The sequence below is a fragment of the Paramisgurnus dabryanus genome, chromosome 4 (genome assembly GCF_030506205.2).
Source record: "Paramisgurnus dabryanus chromosome 4, PD_genome_1.1, whole genome shotgun sequence".
Taxonomy (NCBI): domain Eukaryota; kingdom Metazoa; phylum Chordata; class Actinopteri; order Cypriniformes; family Cobitidae; genus Paramisgurnus; species Paramisgurnus dabryanus.
The window spans coordinates 21,446,105-21,464,507 of NC_133340.1; the positions used below are offsets into that span (position 1 = coordinate 21,446,105).

Genomic DNA, 18,403 nt, shown 5'->3' on the forward strand with positions numbered 1-18,403 from the left:
GGGAAAGTATTATTGTAATTGGCTTTGCTACCTACCTCACAAAACAGGCGAAATCTGAATGACCTCATTTTTCACACGCTTGCTGAGAATGATTTACCAAAAACAAAGTTACTGGGTTGATATTTTTCACATTTTCCAGGTTCATAGAAGCACTGGGGACCCAATTATAGCACTAAAACATGGAAAGAGTCAGATTTTCATGATATGTCCCTTTAAAAAGAATGAGAGAAAACAGGTGGAATTAACTTCTATAAAAGCTGTATTTACAAGATTCACATTAGACTTAAAACAACACAATAAAACTCTTGAAGACTTGTAAAAGAAGGGAATATAATAAACCAAACCAAAAGTGTCCTCCGGTGTATACAATCCAAGAAGTGTTATTCAAAAGTGTCTGCAATGGCAAGTCTAGGGATCGCTGATGCAAACATGACGTTTTGACACTGCTTAGAAGTGTGATGCGAAACACCCATGTCACTTGACAATGAATGATTCGAAACACCAATGTCACATGGCTAAATGAAACTTTTGTGTATTTCACAAGTGTTTCGAAAGGTGACATACATGCTGAATCCTTGGTTTCAGGGGGGGAAAGGCCATTGGGAGTCTTGTATTTAAAAGGGCCTTTGAATTGGGACAGCCTTCGTCGCAGCCCGGTGATGTCATTTGCCCGGTGATGTCATTTGCAAATATGGCCTTTGAAGGCTGCAGTCCCTAGGTCAAGGGTGCCCAACCCTTCTCCTGGAGGGCTACCATCCTGCAGACTTCAGTTCCAACCCAGCTCCAACACACCTGTCTGTAATTATCAAGCAACCCTGAACACCTTGATTAGCTGCTTCAGCTGTGTTTGATTGGGGTTGGAGCTAAAATCTGCAGGACGGTAGCCCTCCAGGAACAGGGTTGGGCATCCCTGCCCTAGGTGTTTCCCAATGTCAAGGAAGGATCCTCGGAAGCCACGTCATCAACATCCGTCGAAGGACTTTTCCAATGTCGAGGATCCTCAAAATTTCAACCAAGGACTGAGTCCTTCGTTCGAAAATTATCTCTTATACAGGAAAGGATGCATATGTGTACCCTTTGTGCTCTTCGTGCTCTCAAATCACCCACAATCCTATGCACGCAGTGCTGAAAGCACACCTTTTTTCTGACGTAATGACGCAATGACGTACACTTGCTAACCTGTTCCATTAATGTGTTCTCCGAAAGCTAAAGAGGAGCCTCGAAGTATCCTTGACATTGAGAAACACCTCCTGAATTTGGATGCACCCTACATTTACTGGATAAATAAGGAGACTGTCTGGTATATAGCGCCCTCTGGCTTCACGTATTAATGAAACAGAGTGTAAAAGCTGTAGCCTCCAGCGCTGCTCATATCGCCGTGTTTGGAATAAAAATTTATTAAATATTACCCCCCCCCCATAAAGTTGAAGTAAACATATTTTCCAAATATACACACTTTGAATTAAAAGTCCCGATGGATGTTGTTTTATCGAGTGCTTTCATGACGATCATGCAGGATTTTTTTTATCAATGAGTGCCACCTATGGGTCATATTTCAAATTAAAGGTAAGTACTCCGTTTTTATTTTCATTACTCCTGACAAAAATGAAGATGTTACTGTCACTATAGGATTTTTAGAATAAAATAAAGGTAAAAAATTAAGTCTTAACTCTTTTGAATGATGTATAGTTGTTTAATATAAGTACATTTAAACTAACATTTAACATTAAACATATGTAAATAAAGAACTCTTCAGTGCGCCCACGTCGGCAGACAGATTATCAGACTGAAAAGGCACACACAAAAACAGCATGTTTTTCAATGCATCCCAAATGGCCATGTTCAACATCATATAATAAAAGATCTGTGCTGTATTTTGAGCTGAAACTTTACAGACTGGGGATACCAGAGACAACACCTGAAAACACCTAGGTTAGGGGCCCTTTAAATAAATAAAATCATTAATTCAGTCTGGTGTTCTTTGGGGGCATATTTGATGGTTCAGAGATTTTGCGTCCAGACAAGAGAGCTCTCAACCACTTCATATACTGCTGTCTGACCTGAACAGAAATGAAAGGACCAGAACAATATTAGAAATATGCACAAAATTTTTTCCATCTGGTGTTATACATCTGACTACTCTGACTCCCCTGCTTCTCCCTGCTGTGTTTAGGGTTACATGAGGGTGGGGTTTTAGATTAGGCTTCCTCAAATTATCAACAAATCAGAAGCAGGTGAGTAAGAATCTTGCACACCAAATGATTTCCAAATATTGTTTATACAAATTGGTTTCACAAATGATTCACCTCATCACTGAGGACACAGTAGACCAGAAAGATGAAGGTTCCTTGCTGTGAGTTCAGGATCAGGAAGAGAATCTCCATCATCTGATTGTTCTCAGTAAAGAAACCCAGAATCCAGGGACAACCAAAAATCACAAACTGGGCCAGGGCTTTAAAAACCATAATCCTGCAGAGAGAGAGAGAGAGAGAAATTATCCATGTGTTTCTTTAATTGTGACCAGCGAATTGGGAACCACTTTTGCAGAGACCAATCTACTTCAAGAAACTAACAAAATGCCAACGAACTTGGCATGCAGGTATTTGTATCTGCTGGCGCCACCCCGCACAGCGGATATAAAATGCGGAGCAGGTGCATTACCAAATCAGCTTTATTTGCTTCAGAAACCGGCAGACATCTGCTCATGAGAAGCTATCTACTGCTCGGAAAGTACACTGCTTGCCAGAATTTGGTTGGACAGAAGGCACCACAGCGGAGGCTCACAATTTTTCCACCTCTGTAATTTCTCAGTTTCAACTTGAGTTTGAGTGTGTGCGTAACCTTTCCCCTGTGTGCTTCATCAGCTTGCACAACTAAAGTGTGAATATCCCTAAAAGAGCAGCACGTTTGACCTCTGTGTCTTTTTGAAGACAGCCACTCACTCGTGTCACAGCGGGGTGCATTTTTTTAAAGATGGAATTCCGTCCGTGCTCCGTTTCTGGATGCGGCATGTTCATTGCTCTCGGGAATGGCCACGTTTGTTGTCTCTCTTGTTTGGGTCTCCAACACGCTGAGGCTGCATTTGGTGATAGTTCATGATCCATCTCCAAGGGCATGAGTCATGACTATGGTGGATCTCCGGGAACGGCACCCTCCTTCCAAGCCAAGTGCTGCCAAGGGTGCAGCAACCAAACTTACAAAGAATGTTCTCCCTATAATGGTGTTCTACGGTGTCCTAGGGCTCTGCCAGGCCTTCCTGCAGTGACAATGTCCACCATAAAATCATGGGGGGGATGTCAACCTCTGACGCCGATCCGGATCTGCTCCTTACTTCGGGTAGGGTTGCGGAACCCGTTTTTGACCCCGAGATGGCAGCCATGCTCTTGGGCGAAAGTTGGCTAGAAGTGGACTGAATCTCAACCGAAACGAACCCTGCTTTCCAACCGGAACCAGCAGTATCAGCCCTTACCTATATCGAGGGGGGAGCTGCTAATGGGTACACTGGTATCCCATCAGTGGAGCACCCAGTTGCAACCTGTCGGTTGTTTCATATTTTTATGTCATTCATTTAAATCTCCTTAGGGGATGGCTTCTGCAATGTTCCTAGTTCCACCCAGACTAGGTTGCTTTCCCAGTTTACTATCGTTTACTGCAGTAAGCTTTAGGTTCCGCCCCCTACGTGGAGGGGGTAAGGCTTGTGCTGGCACTGCAAGGGTCCATCTGCAGTGGCGTTTTGTTTGGCATTCCCAATTCATCGGTCACCGACTGAATGGGAACGTCTCGGTTACGGATGTAACCCTTATTCCCTGAAGGAAGGGAACGGAGACATCACGTCCCATCGCCACAATTTGCTGTTCCATTAATGTTACCAGTATAATATAGCTGATTTGGTAATGCACCCGCAAATACGTGCATGTTAAGTTCATTGCTGTTTTGTTCGATTCTCAAAGTAGATTGGTCTCCGCGAAGCGGTTCCCAATTCATCGGTCACGACGTGACGTCTCCGTTCCCTTCCTACAGGGAACGAGGTTTACATCCGTAACCAAGACATTCACATGTTTCTCTCTTTAAAATAATATTTACTTTGTTTGTTTCATCCGTGAAACTTCAGCGTTGAGGTTTTTGAGAGTTGAGTTCAAACTAATGATGATACTGATGAAGATAATCATGTTTATCTGCAGAAAAAAAACACAGTAAATGAAGCAATTACTTTCTTTCTGGTGGTTAAAAGAGTCTAACGATTAATCAAAAACTAAAACATACAGCAACAATGAAGTAAACAGGTCCCAGAAAACTCCAGATGAAGCCGTTTTCCTGTTTTATCCAGCATCTGTTTACAGAAAAACACTCAGTAAAAAACTATTTCAGATGTATTCAAGAAATATTAACAGATACATATTAATCGTGTCTGTACATTTAATACAGGTGTTTGCATAGAAATTTACTATAAATCTTAGAAACGATCCTCTTCACACTTACTCTTCACTGCCGTAGCCTTTAGTAACCACTCCAGCAGACACGCCCACTACAACCGCAGCAATCATATATCCAATCACAATCAAGAGTATGCGGCTAAGCACTGCCTTAAGTTTGGAGCTGATCTGTGATAGGTTCTTCACACAGATGAAGAGCAGCACAGCTTCAATGAACATCCACACAAAGCAGGAGAGAAAGAAGAAGTGAAGAGCTCCTGATATCACAGCACACAACTCCTGAAGAGAGAGTTTAAACAATGAAAGGGATTTCTGTTTAGTAATTTCTTTTTAACTAGTCAAACTAAAGATGTTGGTATACTGCATTCAAAGGTTTTCACCTTGTGAGGTTTTATGAGATTGATGAATTGTTGTGTGAGTAAGAACAGAAGATGAGCAGACAGCAGACTGATGCAGAGGTTGATTCGAGCTACATTGTTCACTCCAGGTTTCCATCGACAGAAAGCAAAAGTCAACAGAGCCAAACTAGTAAACACCAAACCCACGATCACAAACACCAAATTCAACCACTCCATCAGAGGATTGTCCTGAGAAATTGTCAAATCAAAATGCTAAACTTAATGACTTTTCCCAAACAAACCAAATAATGAGAGAAATATATTTTCATTTAGAAAACATTTATTAACCATCTGGAGTAAATACTAAAAACTTTAATATGGCATCAGAGTAAATACATGTTGACAGAATTTTTTTATTTTTCAGTGAACTATAAATCTCACCTGTAATCAGTTGTCTTACCTCTGGTGGGCTGTTGGTTTCAATGATGAGAGCAAAAGTTGACAGATGAACACATGAACACACGGTGTGGCTGCTGTTTGTCTTTATAACAGAACAACCATCTACAATCCACTCAGTGATGTTCCAGTACACACAGGAAAGATTTCCTCCCGATACAAAATCCTTCACATAAAGAAAAACATCCAGAAAATATTTGAGCAATTTAGAAGAATTTACAGTGTTGGCTAGTCAATAGGAGGTGTTGGGACGCCGCCACCTAAAGTTGGCCAGAGAGGAAAGCTAATTTAACATGTTACCAAAAAGTTAAATATATACTGCAAATTAAAACAAAATATAATCATTTAGTTGTACTATTTCACTGTTAATCAAGTTATCATTTTTTTTTAAAAATCAAAATTGTGTTTATTGTGTGTGTTATGTGTGTGTGTCTGGGGCCCTGTCCCAAATGGCAAACTTCATGTGGACTTTCAGTCTTGTGGCCTTAAATTGCTCGTGCTCGCTTAGTCTACAAGTCCGGAGATTGCACCATCTGTCAATTTTACTCTCCGAAGTGTGCTCATCAGGGCCCCCTTTGCACCCTTGATGCGGTCTTTGGCGAAGCCCGCACTGCAGGAGGCTTTGCGCACTTTTACCAACCCAGAAGTCCTTGCAAAAAAGGCAATCAGATTTTTTTTTCTGAGTTTCAGCTTTTACCTTCTGGATCTCGGTTAAGATTCCCTCCGGTTAGGAGTAATAGGTATAAACATTCATTTATTCCTACTTCTATCTCCTTGCTAAATTTGGGCAGAGGGGGAGAATATGGAGGCAGGTAGTCGACTGGTCTTGTGGTGTGTTCAGTGGCGGCTCCAGAGATTTTCTGATGCAGGTGCTATGGGGATGCTCAACACTTAAGAGAAGGTGCTTGGAATTTTGGGGGCGTTTCATTATGGAGGTTGCATTGGACCACCCTTGGTATATATATATAGACCCTTTTACAGCCCCCGTGACCAAATAGCCTGCTCGTGCATTTTGGCAACAGAAGTGGTGTTATTCCCCATTGGTTCTAACGTGTTAGCAACTCAGAAAGTTTATTAAAACGGTTTCCCAGAATCAAAATGTCTGGTTGTTGCGTTTGGTTGCACTAACATAGTATACTACTCTACGTATATATGCTAACGTCTTCTATCCACTCCACTATAGTACACGGATCTGGTGGCTGTGTTGAAAATGTTGAAAGTCAACTTTTTTTTAAATAACTTTCTCTGTCTGTGTTGCTTCAATGCTGATTCTCGCCATACTTCCGTTGCCCAATTTGCGCTTGCATTCGTTGACATGTCGTAATTGTGTACAAACAGTAAAAGAGTCTATATACACGCGTAACATACACGCGTAACATACACGCCCGCATTAACTGACCTATACTCCTTTCGCGACTATGTAAAAGTATTCAACACAAGGGCTATAGATACAATATACATACTGTAAGACTGCCAATGTAAACATCTGAAAATAATATTTCACAATTCTGTCACAGTCAAGCCCTGAATACAACGGAGCAACAAACAACACAATCCAACAGAAACTGTGCACGCTTTTGCTCAGATCACGAAATCGCACAGCCAGTTACCAACACTAATCTAATGATAAATCAGCAGTATTCCTATGGTTGGAGCATTATAGATGTAACTATGAAGAGCCAAGATTTCTGCTGCTTTAACCACCAAATTAATTCAATTTGTAATAGCCAACAGCTGGGGAAAATCAAGCACTTACCATAGACGTCTTCACAACTTTTGATTGAGTGCGAAGGCATCAATGATGTTGTCGCAATTAAGGGTCTTTGCTAAATTTCCAAATTTGCTATCAAAAACAAACTGCTGTGCGTTAAGGTCAAAGGTTCACCAGGCGCTGCGCCCATTGGCCAAAGAAGATCACCTGTTTGGGCCTTGTTATTTTACACTAAAATTTATATTTTTAAATTATTATTTAATTCCTTTTTTAACAACATGAAAAAGACTATTCAAACATGACATTAAAATATAAACATATAAAATATTACAGACATTTCTTGGGGGTGCTGGGCGGGTGCTATGGATATTATAGGGGGAGCTACAGCACCACCTAGCTCCTCCCTGGCGCCGCCTCTGGGTGTGTTGTTCTGTGTATTTTTATTCTTATTCTGATTTTAAATGTACAATTTTAATGTAGTGTTAATTGTTCTTTATGTGCTGGTCTTGCTGTACAACCAATTGCCCTTAGGGGACATAAATAAATAAAGAAAGAAAGATTGTAATCATGGGCCCAGTGATCAAAGAGATTAATTTTAAACAAGCGGGACAGCAGTTCAGTGTATCCCAAAAAGGTGGTTTATTATGATGAAAAAGAAAAATAATTTGCATAATCACATATTGAAATACAAACAAACTGAATAAAACAAAATTGCAATGATGTGCAAAGAAAGGCTACACCAAATAATTTGGTCCAATTTACAACAATGTCTAACTTTTATAAGCTCTATAAGCTCTGTACTCCTCCCTCGGCCTGTACTAAATGAACAAGCAGGGACCGCACATACCAAACATTATACACAAAAATAAAGGAACACTAAACATTCACAAATAACATTGTGTAAACCCATGGGTACTTAACCACACACACAAAACTAATAACAAAAGAAAATGAAATAATTGTTTAGCTGCTATTTCCCCTCCTACAGAAAAAACTACAAATGGTTCAGTCCTATTAGGGGTTTGCTAGTCTCAGGTAGCCAGATGTTTTTCCACTGCTTTTTCTGGACAAAGCACACCCACAAGGCTGTTTGACTGACATGTCAAACAACCAATCACAGTTTGTTTTGTCTAGCGTCACTTTTCGGACTCCCCACAATAACGAGCTGGCTGGCAACAAATCAGGTATTGAAATAACCAGCCGCAACCGAATAGCATTACATAACTCACCATAGAACAACGTTGTGCGTTTAACGAGTCGCTCTCGTTAAACATCTGTTTGAAGCATATCTCACCACTTTTTAACACCTACAAGCAATTCAGGAGAACCAAACTTTTTGACTCCACTAACTGCCTCAAGCAAAACTCTTGGACGTCTTTTAGAGAGTCTATGCCGGAAACTTTGCATGTTTTTGAGAATCCAATGTTTAGCTGATCATGATAACTGGTCATTATTATCCATGTGAACACGACTGATTCTCTTCCTCAATTGAACATCAGAGCTTTGTTTTCCAGGGACAGAAACTAATCGCGACACTCGCGTCTCCTGGAAATCCGGTTTATTTTAGAGAATCAAAAGACGCCTTTAGACAATCCCACAGGGTTTCCAGGAAAGTGTATGATAAACATCAGACATTTAGCCAACATTCTGTGGGCATGACGTCTGAGGCTGAGACTAGGGGTATGATAATGTTACAAAAACCTGTTTGAACCAGATGGATTGTTTGATGTTGCAGCATGAGACTAGAATGCCTACAGCCACAACAAAGTTTTGGGGAGCATTCTTACAAGAATGAAAGGTATTTCTGACTGCAAATGAGTTGTGAAGTTTTTTTTTTTGGCTAAAAACAAAATGTATAATTGAATTGAACAACATGGAACAAACAGACACACACAAATATGTATACCCGCGTCAAGGTCTGCACTACATGATGTCATCAAAGTGTGGACTCTGAGGAGGTCCACAAGTCCGGAGTCTGTCTTTTGGGTTAGGGCCTTTGTAGGACAGTATATCTGGTAAAAACATGTGATTGGCTGATTTCAGATCTGCCTTGGGGCGTAGCACTGTGCACTCCAAACCCTCCCACTTATGTTGTAAGCCAGTGGTTCTTAACGTTATTCCTGGAGGCCCACTGCTCTGCACATTTTGTATGTCTCCCTCATTTAACACACCTGATTCAAATCATCAGCTCAATAGAAGAGATCTCAATGAACTGAACTGAGTCTGTCAGATAAAAGAGACATACAAAATGTGCAAAGCAGTTGGCCTCCAGGAATAACGTTAAGAACCACTGTTTTAAGCGAATCAATATTATATATTTTTTCACGTTTGTTAATATTTTAATCGCAATAGTATTTTGTGATTTGATTTGTTCATATTTGACTTATGTGTCAAAATTAACTCAAAGAGAAACCATTACTGTCTACAGCCACAAGAGAGAGTACGCTCTATGCTGATCTTGTATTTATGTAAGTCAATGGATTCAGTGATGTGGAATGACTTCGGGAGATTTTTGAACTTGATTTGGCTTGTCATGTTAATTAAGCCTATTCAGTCATCCAGGTATGTTCTGTATGCTATTGTGTTAGCTGAAAAAAATATGTTACGTTAATATGTACGGACACATATTTAGCCTTCTGTTCTGTGTGCCATTGTTTAGTTAAATAACTCACCTTTCTAGATGAAATGTCTTTTCTTGGGCTTGGATTTTGTGAAATCATTTTCCAAATAAACGCAACATATAGTCCAGCGCAAATTATATATGTTTTTTCCTATTCAAAATGCATTTTTGACTGATGCAACTTATGCTTCGAAGTGGCTTATAGTCCGGAAAATACAGTATGTTGAAACTTCTCCGTTGGTAAATTAAAGATAAGAGCAACTCACTTTAATGTGTTTGAGGGTGAAGTTGACTGGTTTGGTGAGCTGTTTGTTGGGGATTTGAAGAGTAGCTGAGATGACAGTGGACATCATGGTTTTAACTGTGTTATCTGATCTGTTGAAGAAGTCTGGTTTTAGTAGGTCCTCCATTGTGTTGTAGCTCATGAAAGCCACAGCAGCTGATCCTGTGTGACATAGACAAAAAAAACAACAATTTTTCATTGAGATTTTACTTGTTTATATAATGAAGCCATGTATGTTTGTAAGATTAGTAATTAATGGATCTGTCGAAGTTCTTTAAATCACAACAATATTTGTACCCACCATAGTTTTTCTTGGCAATCTCAATGAGATCAATGTCCATAGCAGCATTTTTCGTGGTGAGCTGAGGGTTTTTATTTAAGGTGATATTTGGTCCAACCATAAAGAGTTGTGCCTCTGATTTATATAAAAATACAGTATGTGATTTATTTTTTTATTTTTATTTATAAAAATAAAGATTGCTTTCTTTTTTACAAATGTTAGCTCATCCAAAACATCAAAGGCTATTTCTCACATGATCTCAGTTACATTATAAATTGTTAGAGTTGGATTTGTCTCTTACCAAGAGTATCACGAGTGAAATTGACATTGCTACAGTTGCTTGTTGGCTTTACCAACATGGAGACCAGCTCCTCACTGACCCTTATCAAATGGTTTCCAGCAGACACTAGATTATTCGGGTCCAATGATAGTGAGGGTAAAGTCTTCTCTGAAGTTTTAAAGATCAGCTCCAAAAGATAGGTAATATCCTTATGAATAAACCAGAAAGACACATTTACATAGAGATACCATGAGAGGTTATCGTCAAGGATTTCCATTATTATTTTAATCAATAAAAATGTATATTTGTCAAGTATCATTCAATTTCAAAAGCTTTTTCGTACACTGGAGAAAGAGACTCTGTAACAACTTTATTCATTCACTCCACCAAACACTCAATGACTCTGAACCTGCAGTCCCTTTCAACTGGAGGATCCAGAACAACATGATTATAAAATAATGTTTGATTTATTTTACAGTTGTATTAACTGAGTGGACAAAATGAAAGAGATACAGTTTTTCTTAAAAGTAAATGTGTGGTCCTAAAAACAAGACATATTATTATTATTATTATCATTATTATTATTATCATTATTATTTTGATTATTTATTTATTTTAATCTTAGACGTACATTGAAAGGGAGGTCTTGTGCTGTAATGTTCTCAATCTGGTCAAGAAGGTTTGTTAAACATCCTGTGGTCTTATAACAACATAAAGATTAAAACATTAAAACATTAAAAATAACTTAATGTGCCATTATTTGTAGTGTTATTAATAATAATAATAATTAATTCATAATTGCAGTTTTAAAAACTCAGCCAAACTTACCCTGCATCCATCTGACTTTATATTAAGAGCTGAAATTGAGAGACTTTATAATTCATACAGAAATGTATTAAAAGTATTAAATCAAAGTCACAGTCTACATCAATAACATGCTCACCTGTATTTGTGAGACTTATGTGTGTTGTGTCATAGTCCTCACAAGAATCTGCAACTATAAAATAATCAACGCCTGTAGTTGTGGGACTTGGAGATGTTGTATTATAGTCGATCCCTCGAGAACCGGTAACTTTAACAGAATAGATGCTTGTCGTTTTTTTACTTGGAGTAGTTGTATTATAATTGATCCCTCGAGAACTGGTAACTGTAACAGAATGGATGCTTGTCATTTTTTGACTTGGAGTTGTTGTATTATAGTCGATCCCTGGAGAACCGGTAACTGCAACAGAAGGAACGCCTGTAGTTGTGGGACTTGGAGATGTTATATTAAAGTCGATCCCTGGAGAACCGGTAACTGCAACAGAAGGAACGCCTGTAGTTGTGGGACTTGGAGATGTTGTATCATAGTCGATCCCTGGAGAACCGGTAACTGCAACAGAAGGAACGCCTGTAGTTGTGGGACTTGGAGATGTTGTTTTATAGTCAATCCCTGGAGAACCGGTAACTTCAACAGATGGAACGTCTGTAGTTGTGGGACTTGGAGATGTTGTATTGTAGTCGATCCCTGGAGAACCGGTAACTTCAACAGATGGAACGTCTGTAGTTGTGGGACTTGGAGATGTTGTATTGTAGTCGATCCCTGGAGAACCGGTAACTTCAACAGACGTTCCGTCTGTAGTTGTGGGACTTGGAGATGTTGTATTGTAGTCGATCCCTGGAGAACCTGTAACTTCAACAGACGGAAAGTCTGTAGTTGTGGGACTTGGAGATGTTGTATTGTAGTCGATCCCTGGAGAACCGGTAACTTCAACAGAAGGAACGCCTGTAGTTGTGGGACTTGGAGATGTTGTATTAAAGTCGATCCCAAGAGAACCGGTAACTAAAAGAAAAAAATCAAATACAAATATGGAAAGACATAAAACTAAATACATAAAGCATATTTAACTCTTGAATATGTTCATATAAAGATACAGTTTAATGTTGAAGTGTACTGTGTTGTCAGTAAAATAGATTGATGTGTTTACACTGCTGAACACTTACACAGCATAACACAGATGATAGTTAGCTGTCCTCTTAAAACATCTGTCAGAAGACAGAAATGAAATAATTTTCAATTAATAAATTAATAACTTTGAAAGAAATGTTTCTTAAATTGTATTAACTAACACAGGATTTAACAAGGTTATTTTAATTTTGCTCTAAAAAAATACAATAAATACAAATAAAGATATGCAAATAGCAATGTGCAGATTAGTCCCTGCCTCTACTCAAATTCACAGCTCGGATCTTATATTTAAATATGCAAGTTAGTTGACACATTCACTTTTTAGCATCACCTCACACATATACATATTTGTAAATAGCTAAAACATTCAACAGTTTCAGACAATGCATACTGTGCAATTGCAGCACAGAACTGGAGCAGCAACCTGATCCCAGAAATTTCCGTGTTATAGTCATGGAATATTTTGCTCAATTATCCGTGTCATTGTCACGGATCTCCGCATTTTCCAGATTACTCAATTGTTTGTCCTATTTTCTTACCATTTTCGAGTAGGTTTGGGGTTAGAACGACTTTCTGTAACATAAAAGTACATCCTAACCTAAACCCAACTCTAACCCTAACGTCATGCGACAATTGTTTAAAAATCCGAAAAAAAAAGTATAAACCAATAGTTAAAGTGACATCCTATGCCAAACCCACGCAAATATGGTTTAAAAATAGGAAAAACAAGCAGCTGTGCAACACCCATACATAATATCTATAGCTCAAACTACTGATCCACTTGTTCAATTCTGATGATGTGATGTAGTAAACCAAGGCAATTTCAAAGTGCGGGAATGAGAATGTCCTTGGAAAAAAGTCTAAAAACTCAAAAAAAAATGTAATGGAGTAAATATACCCAGATAGCATCCAAACCATGCAGGTTTGCACCCTCCATTAATATTGAAAAAATATTGAGATTTCAACAAATCCCCATTATTGTGATCAGTGTTTGCTTTAGTTGGGTCCTTGACTCTTGGTATTCCCTAAGTTAAATCTTTCTTTTCTTTTTTTAAGTGTTTGTATATGTTTATGTAGAAACACATTTGCATTGGAAAAGAAAGATGTGTTTCAAAGTTAAGTTGAAACTGGTTGCTTTTTGTGAAGAAGTCAATATTATATAAAATTAAGCAGCTTTACATGATTATGTTGATCCATGTTTTACCATTATAATTGTTTTGGTTTGTAAATACACTGTAACAAGACAAACAGAAAAATTGCTAACATTCAGACATCATTACTCATCCTACAAATCTCAACAATGGTGACAATCATCAAACAAATTCATATAAAACGATCAACTGAAATGCATGCTGGGAGTTATAAATTAGTTTAGTACTACGATGATACCCAGCATGCATTGCAGCATTAAGCTTTTTTTTTGTTGATCGTCACCATTGATGAGATTCATAGACCGATTCATGATGTCAGAGATAGATTCAGTAATATAACTTTTTAAATGTGTTTTTGTAATCCTCAAAATAACAGACCTGACACTGTTTCCAACTAGTACTGTTAAATACATTTTTTGTATAACTTTACCAGTATTTCATTAATATCATTTAGGTATATCTACAAGAATTAAACTACTTGATAACATTAGATCTTCAGCAGCCAAAACAAAACTTACCATTAAAACACAAGAGGTAGTGATGGGTTGTTCGCGAACGAGCCGCTCTAAGAGCTGATTCTTTGTAGCGAACGAGCAGAGCCGAATCTTCAGACGCAGGCAGGGGTGGGACCGTAAGAGCCGGCTCTCATAACGGAGCCGAGCCAGAAGAGCCGAATCTATTAAAGAGCCGGACTGCCATCATTAAAATGTAGAGCCGGAGCTTGAGCCGAAAGAGCCGAATCAATGGAAAGAGCCGGACTGCCCATCACTAACAAGAGTAAAGGGCCCAACTAAAGCAAACACTGATCACAATAATGGTGATTTGTTGAAATTTCTATATTTTTTCAATATTAATGGAGGGTGCAAACGTGATATTGATTTAATGGTATTAACATTGAAAAATCAGCGATTTTTATCATTGTTTCAAGGGTTGCATGCTATCTGGGTACTTAGCAAAGTTTTTGAATGATGAATTTGCACATGATTTGTCTTAAAGCATACTAAAAACCCCACATATATTAAAGATAAAACTATTACACATAACAGATGATAAAGAAAAGAAAATCTTACCTTTGTTGACAATGTTAACCATTATGATCTGTCTGATACCCAACACTAGATTATTTTCATAACAAAACCAGATTAGAGTGTTCAAAACAGATTTAAAGACAAAACAAATACATGCTGCAGATTCATGAAACAAGCACAGAAACATGTTCTGTACTTTTGCACTGTAAAAAAAATTCTGCATGCAAGTTTAATCAAATTGGTTATGCAAGTAAGTTGAACCTAAGTTTAAATTAAAATATAGTTGACATAACTTATAAAAATTTAAAATTATTAAACTTAATGTATGAAGTTAAAGTAACACTTTTTTACAGTGTGTAAATTGTGGTTATCAACTAGATTTCATCTGTTGGTTTAAATCTATACCTGTACATTTTTTTGAAATCAACTTGGTTATACATGTAAATTCAACCTACTATTTGAAAATTTGACTAGTAATGAGTTGACATAACTTATAAAACAATTTGAAAATAAATAATAAAGTTAAAGTAACATAAAAACATATACATGTATGTCTCAATATATAGCAAGATTCAGTTACAGTATAAATCATAAACATGTTTAAATCATAAATGAGACAAAACATCATAAACATCATCTACTTAGGAATAACACAAGCAAAACAATAATAAACAAAAACAGCTGGAAATTTGAAGTAAAGTATAAATGTAAAGTTGATCTTACCTGAAGTGAGTTACGGTTTATTGATCTTCAACTGACACGACTGAATACAAGCAAATATTTGTTTCTTTCTTTTCTTCTCTGTTTGATTTCCCATTCAAATGATTTACTAAACCCAAAGCATTTACACACGTATCCAGTTTCACATCAAAATTTTCAGACTCATAAATCCCTATACCATGTTCATGCAGATGAGCAGAAATCCTGTGCATTTTTCTAATAAAGTTTTTCCAGAGAGTAGAAAGACATCTTTTATGTGTTGAGCAGTGTTGGGGGTAATGCATTACAAGTAACTTGCATTACGTAATAATATCACTTTTCTGAAGTAACAAGTACAGCAACTCATTGCTTTATAAATGTACACATTAATATTTGTGTTACTTTAAAAAAAAGTAATGCGAGTTAGTTTTCAGTTTAATTAATTTGATTAAAAAAAATTACTGAATTAAACTGAACTCATACCTCTGGCCTGTTGACTGCTTTATTCTGATTGCGTAAGAAATGTTCCATGGGTGTTGATTATTTTTCTGTAAACCGCACACCTATCTTGTCTTGTCAAATGTCTTATAAATAGGCACCAGAGCGATGTTTGTGGTAAAAGATGAATAATTGACTCTAGTCCTATGAATTATAAGAAAATAATGCACACCTGTGGTGTTGGGTGTGCATTATTTCTAATAATTCAACAGCCCTTCATCAATTATTCCTTAAATATTAACGTAGAATTACACACTATATGGCAGGGCAGAGCTTAACATTTTTGCAATGGAAATATGCAATTTCTGAACTTCTCTGTCATAAAAACACCTGCAAAGCCTGAAGGAGCTCAACCCTCACCCAAGTAAGAAAAAGTAAAGCAAAAGTAACTTCAAAGGAACTTAAGCATTACTTTCCATGAGAAGTAACTAAGTAACGCAATTAGTTACTTTTTGGGGGAGTAACTTAATATTGTAATGCATTACTTTAAAGGGGTCATATGATGAAAATGTTAGCATTGCCACTTTGTAGGTGTGAGCAAAAATAGGTCATTGAAATTTGGCTTTCATTATGATGTCATAAGGATATCTTATTAGAATAATACCGCCTCCTTAATCTGAACTCTCCAACCACTGCACTGTTGTTTAGTGCAGAGAGAAAGAAAGAGAAAGGAAGGACTTGACAGCACAATTGAGTTTGAATTACAACAAACCACCATCATCGTGATCAGTGTTTGCACTTCATCCGCTCATTTGCATTTTAAAAAACACACCCAAAACGACACATTTTTGCTCAAACCTACAAAGTGGCCATGCTAACATTTTCATCATATGACCCCTTTAAAAAATTACTTTTCCCAACATTGGTGTTGAGTATCATTGTACTGAATCTGTAACTTTAGTTGCACACCGTCTATAAATCACAGTTAATTCACCTTCACAGTCCTTTATGATGAAATGATCTTCCAAACACTGTCTGGTCACCCAGATCCAGCCAGTCGAAAATACAGCAAAAAAAAAAATCTTCACTGTGAATACTTGACAGAAAATGTTGAATGCCTATAAAAAAGAGCAACGTTTCTGTCTTTCAAACATTAAGTATCTCTAAGAAATTGTAATCATTCTATTCATGTCCTCACTGTTAAAAGTCACTTTGGATAAAAGTGTCTGCTAAATGCCTAAATTCATGTCTGATAAATATTTTTAAACCCTTCCAGTAAAGATTGGTAAAGTTTATTTGGATAATTTTTTTTTTTTGTAAAATACTGTGTCCTAATAAAGGGCCATATTTGCTTAACTCTAAGTCAGAAAACTCTGCGAGTAATTTTTCTATACTGTGTTATAGACGGTTCATCGGACGCACGTGCATTGATGAGATACACGTCTGGTCCGAACTTTACTTCCGGTTTCAGTTTTTTTAATTGTCTGACTAGTTGCTAAACTCATTGCTTAACAATTGTTTTGGTTTCCTAGGTAATCTATGTGTTATTTTGCTTGTTATATAAATAAACTACAAAGTACTTTGTTGTTATTTATTGTTAGCGGAGTTTACCTGAAGTTATGTGTTGACCACAAAAGCCGCTTGTTTATGTTGTTACTCGTGAAACTATTGAAACTTAGTTTCAATTGAATAATGAACATTGTATATTTATAAACCTTTTGTCTTTGTTTCTTTCTCTTTCATCTTCTTGCAAATTCCAATTTGCATTCAAAGTCAAATGTAAGTAACAAATTTGCTTACCTACGCAGATACTTGATATACAGTGATCTGTCTATAAAACTATATCTTACGGACATTACCTATATAGGAAGAAGTTTCCTTCTACATCCCAACAGCCTCATCAGTGATAGATAGTTCTCACCTAAAATAGAAATGTCACTTTTACATGTTCTCTGTTTAATTGACTTTTAGTTTGTATTTTGGTTTCTGGTTTTCTTTTCCTAGTTTGTAGTCCAATGTAGTGAAATCTTTTATCATTTTAGTTTGTATATTGATTTTTGTGTTTAAAATTTAAAAAATGATATATACTATTTACTACACCCAAATCACATTTTCATAGATCTGTTGTGTTAATACAAAAGTTTAAACGAAAATATATATAATGGATTCAGAAATTATATTAAACAAAAATATTTAGAAATAAAAAAAACAAAAAAAACAAACAAATCTAAATTTGGAGGACACAGATTGAGGTAGTACTGTAGATTGAACTTGAAAAACATATGTAAGGAATATGGCATTGTACAAACAGTAAACTGTGTGGGTGCAGTAAACCAATGAATAACATTACACCACCAGAGTACTTAAGGTGCGGCTTGTGTCCGTATTAAGAAGTCTGATGTCGTGAGGGAAAAACTCTTCTTAAGCATTTCTGTTTTTGCCAATAGACTGCTGTAGCATATGCCAGTTGGCAACAGGCAAAAAAGTGAATTTGCAGGGTGAGTCCTCTGCATCGCCTGATGTCCTTATACCCTTATAAACAAAGCAGCTGCTCACACTTATAAACGTATAATTTAATAGCATTAATAAAGAATGATAATAAATATTATCTTATCTCATTGATTGGGCTGCCCCTGGACATGCAAGCACAGGCACATGCATAGAATTCCAAATACGGACCCGCAATGTGTGAATCATCCACATGCGGCACAATGAAGCTTTTACCAGATCTGAACAGG

General features: G+C 37.2%; 1 protein-coding gene across 1 annotated transcript; it reads right to left on the reverse strand.

Moving 5' to 3' along the window:
• Window positions 1–1,765: 1,765 nt before the first annotated feature.
• LOC135760437 (adhesion G protein-coupled receptor E3-like) lies at window positions 1,766–10,495 on the reverse strand. The gene is made up of 10 exons (XM_065274422.2): window positions 10,423–10,495; window positions 10,143–10,256; window positions 9,825–10,003; window positions 5,232–5,393; window positions 4,814–5,020; window positions 4,480–4,712; window positions 4,264–4,330; window positions 4,084–4,175; window positions 2,307–2,469; window positions 1,766–2,060 (listed from the first exon to the last, which is right to left on the reverse strand). Exons 1-10 carry the CDS (start codon window positions 10,478–10,480, stop codon window positions 1,962–1,964), a joined length of 1,374 nt encoding a protein of 457 aa, XP_065130494.2. The 5' UTR covers window positions 10,481–10,495; the 3' UTR covers window positions 1,766–1,961.
• Between the last annotated feature and the right edge of the window lie 7,908 nt (window positions 10,496–18,403).

What these genes read in the sequence shown, in the direction of transcription:
- LOC135760437 (XM_065274422.2), bottom strand. Translation starts at nt 10,480, where the DNA reads ATGTTGGTAAAGCCAACAAGCAACTGTAGCAATGTCAATTTCACTCGT. An exon ending in TCACCCTCAAACACATTAAA is followed by an intron (nt 5,394 to 9,824) that starts GTGAGTTGCTCT and finishes CTTTATGTGAAG; the next exon opens with GATTTTGTATCGGGAGGAAA. An exon ending in CTGTTTACTTCATTGTTGCT is followed by an intron (nt 4,176 to 4,263) that starts GTATGTTTTAGT and finishes TTTTTTCTGCAG; the next exon opens with ATAAACATGATTATCTTCAT.